Source organism: Sinocyclocheilus anshuiensis, unplaced genomic scaffold (genome assembly GCF_001515605.1).
Source record: "Sinocyclocheilus anshuiensis isolate Anshui unplaced genomic scaffold, SAMN03320099.WGS_v1.1 scaffold1010, whole genome shotgun sequence".
NCBI lineage: Eukaryota > Metazoa > Chordata > Actinopteri > Cypriniformes > Cyprinidae > Sinocyclocheilus > Sinocyclocheilus anshuiensis.
In genome coordinates, this window is record NW_015537936.1 from 1,260,090 (window position 1) to 1,272,340 (window position 12,251).

At 34.0% G+C, this 12,251-nt stretch overlaps 1 protein-coding gene across 1 annotated transcript; it reads left to right on the forward strand.

The window, feature by feature from the left end:
* Positions 1-6: 6 nt before the first annotated feature.
* On the forward strand, positions 7-10,963 carry gpib (glucose-6-phosphate isomerase b). The gene is made up of 18 exons (XM_016447851.1): positions 7-159; positions 610-700; positions 778-846; positions 1,181-1,300; positions 1,453-1,536; positions 2,420-2,566; positions 2,746-2,817; positions 2,900-2,944; positions 4,499-4,552; positions 5,505-5,565; positions 5,650-5,693; positions 6,037-6,189; positions 6,549-6,678; positions 6,767-6,843; positions 9,223-9,351; positions 9,784-9,859; positions 9,952-10,018; positions 10,522-10,963. Exons 1-18 carry the CDS (start codon positions 41-43, stop codon positions 10,643-10,645), a joined length of 1,662 nt encoding a protein of 553 aa, XP_016303337.1. The 5' UTR covers positions 7-40; the 3' UTR covers positions 10,646-10,963.
* Positions 10,964-12,251: the final 1,288 nt, after the last annotated feature.

Sequence of the window (12,251 nt, forward strand, 5' to 3'; positions counted from 1 at the left end):
CCGGAGATTCTTACAGACACGCAGGTTTGGCAGGTTCACGATGGGACTGACAAGCGACCCAAACTTCCAGAATCTGGAGAAATGGTACAAATCAAACGCCGCGAGTCTCAACATGAGGCAGATGTTCGAGGCCGATAAAAACCGATTCCAAAACTTAAGGTACTTTATTTATTCATTTACTTACTAATTTAAATATTCTGCATGAAGCAGCTCATTAGTTTCATGCTATTTTATTTTATATTTTTTTATTATATTTTTAATAATTAGCAACTGTACTTCACAGTTCATGCAGTATAGTGGGCGGAGTCACACGTAGAAGCTGTTTTACTGTCCTGTCCATCATCATTAAATCCCACCGACATTCAAATTCATTACTTTTAAACTTTCATGAAAGATCATATATATATATATATATATATATATATATATTTTACTCAAGTTGACGAATATATTTAACAATCATAGTGATACAAATGCATATAGTCAGTTTAACTATCTGGCTGTACAGGTTTTGTATAATGATTTTATTATATTTATAATGATTTTAATATCTGTAAGCAAGTGATCAAAGAGTTCGTCTGAAGCTGCATGTTTGTCCTCTTTCAACAGCTTAACTTTAAAAACAGATGAAGGAGACATTTTGCTGGATTACTCTAAGAACCTCATAAATGAAGAGGTTATGAAGATGCTTGTGGAGCTGGTAAAGATTTGAGCAGATGAATGTTTACCGAGAATTAAATGGAGTTAGCATGTAAATATAGCAGCTTTTTTCTGCAGGCGAAGGCTCGTGGTGTGGAGGCCTCCAGAGACAAGATGTTTTCAGGAGAAAAGATTAACTTCACTGAGGTATTTCACTGAGGGTTTAAATCAGCATGTGCTCAAATATACATCACATTCCCTGCTTTTATAGATTAAAATGAGCTGAGCTTGTTTGGACATACTGGGATGCATGTGTTTATTGATGGAAACGCTCTGAATTATGCTTTATTTATTTGATATTTTTAATTAAACATAAGCTGCACTTGTAAAATGCTTGACATTCTTCTATACACACTTCATATGAATGTGTTTGATTTTCAGGGAATGCATGAACTGATTCAATGTATATCCTGAATGCATTGCAAGTTGCAGTGTCTACCAAATACATGTAAGTATAGCATGAAGATTGTGTGGTCTGCAGGGTCGTGCTGTTCTCCACGTGGCTCTGAGGAACCGCTCAAACACACCCATAAACGTGGACGGGAAAGACGTGATGCCGGAGGTCAACCAGGTCCTGGAGAAGATGAAAGGCTTCTGTCATGTGGGTGTCATATTTGATGCGATGCTTCATACTAGGACACTTGAATATGAAAATATACACAGATAAACACTGATCAACTATGGAAACTATAAAAAAAAGTGTCTGGGCCAGGATGCAATTATAAACAAAATCTCACTTTCTTCCGTCCGCAGAAAGTCCGCAGTGGCGAGTGGAAGGGATACACTGGGAAGTCCATCACTGATGTGGTTAATGTCGGCATCGGTGGATCTGATCTGGTTTGTGAAATCAAAACTCACTGTTTTACAGCAAATGGTTTTTCTGTTTCCAGTGTCAGATCAGGGGTCTTCAGTCTTTTAGATGCCACTGACCCCCAAAACATTGAAAAGATGTGGTAGTGAAACAATTTTCACTCAGAAATTGCTAGTAAATTTCACAAATAATTTGCATGAGGTAAAACATCAATTTACATGTAAAAAAAAGTGCTTTTTTTCCCCTTCCTTCTTATCAGGTGTACTTGGAATTTTTTAATTTTATGCATAACTTGCCTGATATAATTAATACTGAAAAACTGTCAATGCAAGCTGAAAGCTAGAATTTGAAAGACTAACATGTCAAAAATATAAGTAAAAAAAAAAAATGAAATTTAGAAATAGAAAGACTGAAATAGTAATTTCTTATAAAACACACCAACATAAAACGTTGTTTTAGTTACAACTTTGATTTTCTTTCCATCCTTGTGCAAGAGACACTCATTCTAAAATTTAACAGGCATCTATGTGGTTTATTTTTTATACTGTGAAAAATTAATACTATAAATATACTCTAAATATTATTGGAAAATATTTAGTTTCTGTTAAGTTACAATATTACATTGTTTTTCCAGATTTATTATTTATACATTTAGTCATTCATGTTAAACAATTTTTTTATTATTTTATTTTGTTGATATGTTATTTGTTTGTTTTAAATTAAATGTATTTATTTTAATTAAATTATTTATTTAAATATTTTATTCATATTTGTATTATTTATTTATAAATGTACTTATTCATTTCATTCAAATTTTCCTTTATTTGTTTGTTGTAAATAATTCTTTATTTATTTATTTTAATCAATCAATTTATTTATGTATTTGAATCATTTTTGTGTGTGTTTCAGGGTCCATTAATGGTGACAGAGGCCCTGAAGCCGTACTCTAAAGGCGGACCTCGTGTCTGGTTTGTGTCTAACATCGATGGAACGCACGTCGCTAAGACTCTGGCTGAACTCAACGCTGAGACCACACTCTTCATCATCGCATCGAAGGTCTGAGCAGGACGCAGCTTTCAGAGACTGAACAGATTATACAGCATTGGCAGAGACAAAAATATCACATTTAGATTTTACTATGACTCTTTATAAGTTCACTTGATAATATGTATCACAGTGAGATTTCTGTATAAAAAAATAGTTGCACTGATAACGTTGTGAAATCGTTTGTTCAGACATTCACGACCCAGGAAACCATCACAAACGCTGAATCAGCGAAGGAGTGGTTCCTGCAGGCCGCCAAAGACGTGAGTCTCACCTCCTGCAGCGACGTGTACGGGACGCCTGTGTCACGCACTTATTCTTCTGTCATTTTTATCATTCTCACAGAAATCTGCAGTGGCCAAGCATTTCGTGGCGCTCTCAACCAACGGAGTAAGTGCATTATAGTTTAAATGTAAAGGCTCATATCATCAGGAATTCAAATTTGTTCATAAACCATATTTTGTAACTTTCAAAACTCAAAACAGTCCAAAAAGAGCATTTATTGAAACTAAACTGCAAAAACCTTTTTCATGTAAAAAGGCAAAGCAAGTTTTTTTTTTTCACAATTTATACGGCACTTTTCAAATACAGCTGTAATTCAAAGTGCTTTACAGAAAATAATTTAGGAATATAAAATTATTTATTTTTTAAAAAGGCATTTACATAGAAGTCTTAAAGCAAAAAAAAACAAAAGAAAAAAACAGCTGTTTTGTTGTTTTATGACTGTTTTTGCTACATATTGACCAGTACTGCATTATAACCTCAGGGAGAAAAATCTAAACAATCATTCTTCCAGTAATGTAAAATAATTAACGTTAATGTTAAAAAGTTCAGAGAACATTCAAATGTAACATTCCCATAATGTTTGCAAAATGCTCAAATAGAATGTTCCCTTGCATTATCAAGAAAAAAAAATTTTTTTTGAAACATTTAAAAAACTGGACACTTTGAATGTTCAGAGAACATCAGAAATAACGTTTTCATGACTTAATGAGTACATTAGCAAATCCTTCTTAGAAGTCTTAAAGCAAAAAACAAAAACAAAAAAAAAACAGCTGTTTTGTTGTTTTATGACTGTTTTTGCTACATATTGACCAGTACTGCATTATAACCTCAGGGAGAAAAATCTAAACAATCATTCTTCCAGTAATGTAAAATAATTAACGTTAATGTTAAAAAGTTCAGAGAACATTCAAATGTAACATTCCCATAATGTTTGCAAAATGATAAAATCAAACGCTCCCCTTAATATTGTCTTTAACGTTCACATAACCAAGACAAACATATTTTAAGCATTTAAAAATGTAACATTCCCATAATGTTTGCAAAATGCTCAAATAGAATGTTCCCTTGCATTATCAAGAAAAAAAAATTTTTTTTGAAACATTTAAAAAACTGGACACTTTGAATGTTCAGAGAACATCAGAAATAACGTTTTCATGACTTAATGAGTACATTAGCAAATCCTTCTTAGAACATACGTGACCCTGGAGCACAAAACCAGTCATAAGAGTCAATTTTTTGAATATTTGGCTGAGATACAACTATTTGAAAATCTGGAATCTGAGGGTGCAAAAAAATCTAAATATTGAAAAAGTCATCTTTAAAGTTGTCCAAATGAAGTTCTTAGCAATGCATATTATTAATCAAAAATTAAGTTTTGATATATTTACAGTAGGAAATTTACAAAATATCTTCACGGAACATGATCTTTACTTAATATCCTAATGATTTTTGGCATAAAAGAAAAATCAATAATTTTGACCCATACAATGTTTTTTTGGCTATTGCTACAAACATATCCGTGCTACTTATGACTGCTTTTGTGCTCCAAGGTCACATATGTTTGTTAGCTGAGATGAGCCCTTTAAAAGCTGGCATTTAATATGTGCATCAGATATTTTAGGTTGACAAATAACCTTTATTGCATTTTCTGTGTTTCAGCCCAAAGTGAAGGACTTCGGCATCGACCCGGAGAACATGTTTGAGTTCTGGGACGTGAGTGTCGGGGGCCGCTGAGGGCCGTGAGCTATTTTTGCTGTAGTGGTTTGACCTGTGAAGTAGGCGTCTGGACAGCTGCTGGTAACCAGAGTCCCTCACTGACTCGCGGCCGAACGCTGCTGGGTTATTCGTGATCTTGACCTTATCAGAGCAGAGGTCACGCACAGGCTGGTTCACTGTAAAGGCCGACGGGCTACTTTTAGTCACATTGTTGATATTTAAAGGGCAAGGTTCCTTACTGGCCTGTTTATTATAGACTCTAACCCCCGGTTTCACAAACAAGGCTTAGGCCTAAAATGTAAGTCTGAGCTGTTTCAATGGAAAGAAACCTGCACTGATCTTAAAATATGTCAGTGCCTTTGTTTTGTCTCTAGATGCACATCAGTATTGTTTTTTTCTAAGGCATGCTTATAAAAAGTATTTCAATGTCCTAACTGAACTGTTGCCTAATCCTGTCTGCGAAACCAGGCCTATATGCTCTTCAGCTCATGTTAAGAAGAAGTTGGATGTGTAGTTGACTTTGTGTTTCATTTACTTTTGTAACAGTGTTATTTTAGTATCTTAGTATTTTACTATAATATACTACTATAGCTTTTTTTAATAGTTTCAATTAGTTTTAAATTTTATATTATATTAATATTGTTTACATTTTTTGTGGTTTTTGTCATTTACATTTATTTTTTGTCTTTTTTGTCATTTGTTTTTGTTCATTAATATGTCTATATCGTTGTTAATGTTATTTCCATTAACATTTATTTTATTTCAAGTAACAAAAATGTTTTTATGGTTTTATTATTTTTTATTTTTTAATGTCTTCTTTTTTGTTTATACTTTATTTTATTTCAAGTAACAAATCATGGCCTTAATTTTAAACTAAATTATTTGAAAGAGTAATGTATTGTGCCTCATTAGATGAGTCTGAAATTGTTTTTGTTTGTTTTTTTTCTAGTGGGTCGGTGGACGATATTCGTTATGGTCTGCAATTGGTCTGTCCATCGCACTTCATATCGGTGAGCGTTATCATGTGACTCTCGTGAAGATATCCAATGAGTGTGAGAGATTCTCAGGCGTCTGTTTTATCTCTTCTGTCTCAGGATACGAGAACTTTGAGAAGCTGCTGGCTGGAGCTCACTGGATGGTGGGTTTTATTACGGAAGAATATCTGTTCAAATGTCATTATTTGTCATTTTCAGCATCATTACTCCAGTCTTCAGTGTCACATGATCTTCAGAAATCATTCTAATATGCTGATTTGCTGCTCAAGAAACATTTCTGATTATTATCAATGTATTTTTGTGGAAACCGTGATACATTTTATTTTTCAGGATTCACAGATGAATAAAAAGTTCGAAAGAGCAGCATTTATTTGAAATAGAAATTATTGTACATTATTGTAACATGTCTTCACTGTCACTTTTGAGCAATTCAATGCATCCTTGAATAGAATAAAACATAAACCCCTGAGTCTGCATCTGTGGCAGGACACTCATTTCCGCACGGCTCCTGTGGATCAGAACGCTCCCATGCTGCTCGCTCTGCTGGGCATCTGGTACATCAATTTCTTCCAGGCGGAGACTCACTGCCTGCTGCCATACGATCAGTACATGCACCGCTTCGCTGCCTACTTCCAACAGGTGCGTCTCACCTGCAGAGCGAACACAAAACGGTCAAAAAGTGTATGCATTTTATACTGAGAGTAAAGTCATCAAAAATGCAAACGGTATGAGAACTTGTATGTTTCAAAACTTTTTATTTTTACGCGCGTGTGTGAATGGATGTATATTTTGTTTATGTATGGACAGGCATATCTGTGCATATGTATATCTTTTATTATTTTTGGAGTAGTATTATTGAATATGTTCTGAAAACACTCTTGCAATTTGCAATTGCAATTTTATCTTTCAGAGTACTTTCTGCTATAATTCAATCTCAGTATTGCTAAGCAAAAAAAGTAAATAAACGTCATACTTCAAACTAATGCCGTGATTTACAGGGTGACATGGAGTCGAATGGAAAGTACATCACTACTAATGGTAACCGGGTGAACTATCACACCGGGCCGATCGTATGGGGTGAACCGGGAACTAACGGACAGCACGCTTTCTACCAGCTCATTCACCAAGGTTCACTATCTGACGTACAGTGTGTGTGTGTGTGTGTGTGTGTTTTGGTGGGAAAAGCGTCTGTCTGACCCTTCTGTCTCCTCCACAGGAACTCGTATGGTTCCTGCTGACTTCCTCATTCCTGCCCAGTCTCAACATCCAATCAGAAACAACCTCCACCACAAGGTACCGCGATACAGCGATGAATCACATGATGTGGCTCAAATCTATGGCAGCTTATTTCTGCCATGGGATATTAAAGCAATACGCCCCAAGAAGCCGTGGTTTACAGTCAACTTATACAGTTTTTCTCAATTGCTAACACACTATAACTGATTAATCTGGCACAATTTTCCAAATCTTTCATACAGTTATCAAAACAAAGACGTGTTTCTCAAAACTTGTAACACATTTCACCTGCTTTCACACATGTTCCAATTTGCTCAGTGTTTTCTGCAAAACTCTACACAAGAACAGCATCATTTTGCACAGGTTTAACCATGTTCTCATTTAGAAAACACAAACACACAATAGAACTTCCTCAAGAGTCACAAAGTGAACACAAATAGCACACATTTATCCATGTGTGGTTTTTATAGCAGTGTTTTGAGTTGATCTCACTAGTGTTCTCTAGGCAGGAAAATAGTCTGTGTATTTGACAGGTTTGCGTGTCATCTGAGGCCAAAGTTTGAGTCTGACAAAAGAGAACATGTTTTTGACTCAAATGTTTGACTTTGACCTGGAAGTGTGAAGTTTGCATAAGTTGGTGTGTAGTTTTGTGATTGTGTTTGGTGAATTGTTTCATGAACTGTGTGTTAGCAATCGAGAAAAATCTGCATTGTGCCTAAAACCCCCTTAGCTGTTATAAATTCACTGTAAACCACGGCTTCACAGGGATTATTGCTTTTATAAAATGGTTATTCCATATACGTAGCAAGGTTTCACAAAATAAAACAGAGCAAATAAAGTGTAATGATATTAATAAAAACATTATTCTTCCTCCAAACAATGTAGTTCCTCAGAAACGGTTGTGGTTGCAACAAAGTAACACATAATGTATAGTGGTTGCCGAGCAACACACAGAAGTAAACAAAGGTGTATGTTTGTAGAGTAATTTACAACAGCTTTGAACGCGGCTCAACCAATCAGAATCAAGGACTGGAACTATCCGTTTTATAAATCTATATCTATATCTATCTATTTACAGTATCTATCTATCTATACAGTATATAGACAGAGAGAGAGTAAGAGAGGTAATTGTGTTTTTTCGCCGAATTCTGACTTTTTTTCCCTTGCGATTCTGAGAGAGAAAAAAAACACAGAATTGCTGGTTATAAATTCAGAATTACAAGATATAAATTTGCAAAGTCACAATTACCAGGAAAGTCTGAATTGTGAGAAATGAACTCAGAATTCTTTTTTTTTAAGTTTTAAAAAAGTCAGAAATTTGAGATATTAACTCAAAATTGTGGGAAAAAGTCTCAATTGTGAGACAAACTGCAAATTGTGAAAAAAGTGTCATAGCTGTGAGATATAAACTCAAAATTGTGGGGAAAAAGTCTCAATTGTGAGATGTAAACTCAGAATTGTGAGAAAAATGTCATAATTGTGAAATATAAACTTAAAATTGTTGGAAAAAGTATCAATTATGAGATATAGACTGCAAATTGTAAAAAAAAAATGTCATGATTGTGAGATATAAACTCAAAATTTTGGGGGGGACAGTGAATTGTGAGATATAAACTGCCATTTTTGAGAAAAACGTCATAATTGTGAGATTTAACTCAGAATTGTGGGGGGAAAGTCTGAGCTGTGGGATATATGTCTGTATAGGTCTTTTATTAAGTTTTTAGTTTTATTTAATTTGAGTTATTTTAATACTTCAACAAACTAAATGGAAATGAAATAATATATATATTGAATTTATAAATGTGTATGTATATATACAGTATATATGTATGTGTGTGTGGTTGTACGTACGCACATACAGATATGTAGTTGTTTTTTGGTGTTTGGCTTAGTGTTATGTTAGAATCATTATTATACTCCTATACCTTTTGTTCTTTAATATTTTGAATTGTTTTTAGCTTTATTTTTTGTTTTTCATTTAAATGTTAAGTTTTGAAACTTTGTTGTATGCATTTGTCATTTTTATTTAATCTCTTTATTTTTTAAATGTGTATAGGTAGTATTTATAAAGTTTTAGCTTTTAGTTTTGGATCTGTTTTTAGTTGTTTTAATACTACAACTGATTGCTTCTGTTGTCCTCATTTGTAAGTCGCTTTGGATAAAAGCGTCTGCTAAATGACTAAATAAATAAATAAATATAAAGTCATAATTACCTTTTTCATTTTTAGTGGCAGAGATAAACTTCCAGTATGTGATGCGTCATGTTTTCTGTAGACCCTGTTATTGAACTGAATTAAGAACTGAATTGAGTTGAATAATGTCACTATTGTCTTCTGTAGAGCTGCTTTACAGCTTACATTGAATTTGAATCATAACTGATGAATTTGACAACATTAACACTGCTTTGCTCTGTTTTATTAAATCTATACTGTGCAGATCCTTCTGGCGAACTTCCTGGCGCAGACGGAGGCGCTGATGAAGGGAAAGACGACAGAAGAGGCAAAGAAAGAGCTGGAAGCCGGAGGACTGAGTGGAGACAAACTAGAGAAAATTCTGCCACACAAAGTGAGAATATGAAGTCAAGTGCTGGCTTATACTGACCTCTACAGCACACGAAACACACTATACCCCATAAACTCTACCCAACAGTATGCATATGAATAATACGCACAGTATGCAGACTTTCTATATACATGCAATACTCACATTTATCAAAACATGCATTTGAGAGGAGAGCATGTATCTGACAACGCAATCTGCTCATCATAAATGAATCATATGCAACAATCTTCATCTTGCCACATGATTTGATCAGACTGGCATAAATAATTTTTGAAACAAAATTAGAATGAAAAAAGGTATTTTTTTATGTTTAATATTTTTATTTTCATTGCTCACACAGAGACACGTAGCTGTTATTAAATGTGCAAATATGACTAACATTCATCTCTGCATGAAGCTCTTTCCTGGTAACATCATCCCTGCGTCTCTGTCCAGGTTTTCCAAGGAAACAAGCCAACAAATTCCATCATCTTCAAAAAGTTGTCTCCGTACACTCTGGGCGTTCTGATTGGTGCGTCTCAAATGGTTTGGTGATGCTGTACAGTATTAGATATCATCTGATGTGCAGGTTCCTGACCTTTGACCTTTGACCTCCCTTTACAGCCATGTATGAACACAAGATCTTCATTCAGGGCGTCATGTGGGAAATTAACAGTTTTGATCAGTGGGGGTGAGTCGTCCAATGTAGCAAATAAAAATCAGGAAAAAATAGGTAGAAATGATCTTAGGAATGTTAATTAAACCAAACTAATGTATTTTTGATCCTAGCATGTTAAGGCCAGTGTTATTATAGTTTTTATTAATATGTTAAATAATCTTTTATTTTTTATATTATATATATATTCGTTTTCATTTTAATTTTAACTTTATCAATGTAATTTTAGTTAGTTTTTAAATGTGCATATAGTTTTTCAAATCTTTATTTCAGTTGTAGATTCAGTTAATAAAACAATGAATTTATTTATATAATAAATACGTTTATTTTTGATCCTACACAAGTAGATAAAGTCATTTTATTACCAGACCAGTGTTATTTTAGTGTCATTCACATACTATTAGTTTTTGTTTTTATATTCCGTTTTAGTAATTTTGTGTTTGTTTGCTTGTTTTTTGTCATTTTTATTTATTTTATTTTAAATATGCCTATATTATTTGTATTGGTTTTTATTTCAGAGTGGAGCTCGGGAAACAGCTGGCAAAGAAGATCGAACCGGAGCTTCAGGATTCAGCGGAGGTCTCTTCTCACGATTCATCCACCAACGGCCTCATCAACTTCCTCAAGAAGAACTTTGCTTGAATGAACCATGAAGAGAAGCTTCACCTTTACCCAGAATCACCTGCACCCCAAAACCTAAGCACTGTAGCCAAACATTTTGAAACTGTAATGTAGTGTCATTTTATCTGACAATTAAAACATGCATTTATTTGTTAATCTAGAATTATGCAAAATAAAAACATGCTAAATCAGAGATATTACTTTCTTCTTTTTACACTGAACTCTGTGAAAAATCCCTCATCTGAAGCACCTTGTGTTTTTCAGTTTACTGCAAGAAGGTTTCTGTATTCATCACATGTTGGAGTCTTTTTTCCCCGAAATAAATCACTTTGCACAATTTCTGTGACTTTGGCTAGGATTCCTATAGAATACTATCATCAAACAGTGTTCAGTGTTGTTTTAGTATCATTGATATAAGCAGACAGTTTTTCAATCGGATTTTATATTTTCTGTTTTCACTTTAATTTTGGTTAGTAATTTTGTTGTGATTTTGTCAATTTTATTAGAGTTGTTATATGTCTATGATATCTATCTATCTATCTACATTTACATTTAGCAGACACTTTTATTCAAAGTGACTTACAAATGAGGACAATATATATATATGTGTGTGTGTGTGTGTGTGTGTGTGTGTGTATAGTAGGACAATAAATACAATAAAACTAAAATAATTTAAAAATAAAAAACTATATATATATAGTTTTAGTTTTTTTTTTTATTATTATTTCAGTGCTTCAAGTTAAGCTAAACAAAAATGAGATATGTTTCCTTGGCAACTACCTGAAATAAAATAAGATTAAGATAAGTTTTGTTTTATTTTATTTCAGTTAATAGTTATTTTATTTCAGAATAGATTTTTTTTTTATTATTGTTTTAGTTAGAATAACCCTTATTATAAAAACTATAAATATTATAATATGAAAACCATAATATTAAACTATAAAAAATACTATATAATAGTGTAAAAAGCACTATACATGAATGCACGAACTGATCAAATGTCAATAATAAATGCATTAAGGTAAATGAAAATGTATATGCATGGATGAGCCACTACATTATAAGCAGAGTACACCGCACTGTACACTGTATCCCACAATGCCATGTCCTCAAATGTCCATTTGCAAGTGTAACATCAGCTTCTATGACACTTATGACAGCTAGCTGATGCCCATGAAAGAGCAGAAGCACACGCAGTTCTTCACCAGCAGGTGGAGCCGTAGGTTCATATCCACCACAGTCCGTCAGTCTCTCGGCTCCCAGTGTTTGGCAGAGATATGTACACATAGATCCTCATTAGCAACTGTTTCTATGAGCCGCTATAAGTAAGCTGTCCGCCATATTGAAATGGTCAACTTGACATCATTCACCATAGTAACCAATGAATATTCGAAGATGCCACAATCCTGCACAGCCGATGGTCTGCGAACCCATAGTATGGTGAATGATGTCAAGCTGACCGTTCCAAGATGGCGGACGCTCTACGTCAGGGGTGCCCAACCCTGGTCCTGGAGAGCTACCTTCCTGCAGAGTTCAGTTCCAACCCTGATCAAACACACCTGTCTGTAATTATCAAGTGCTCCTTCAGACCCTAATTAGTTGGTTCAGGTGTGTTTGATCAGGGTTG

Bases quoted from the DNA above. Each gene is read 5' to 3' on its own strand.
- gpib (XM_016447851.1), top strand. From the start codon at position 41: ATGGGACTGACAAGCGACCCAAACTTCCAGAATCTGGAGAAATGGTAC. The intron at 2,818-2,899 runs GTGAGTCTCACC...TCATTCTCACAG, and splicing joins TCCTGCAGGCCGCCAAAGAC to AAATCTGCAGTGGCCAAGCA. The intron at 9,352-9,783 runs GTGAGAATATGA...GTCTCTGTCCAG, and splicing joins AGAAAATTCTGCCACACAAA to GTTTTCCAAGGAAACAAGCC.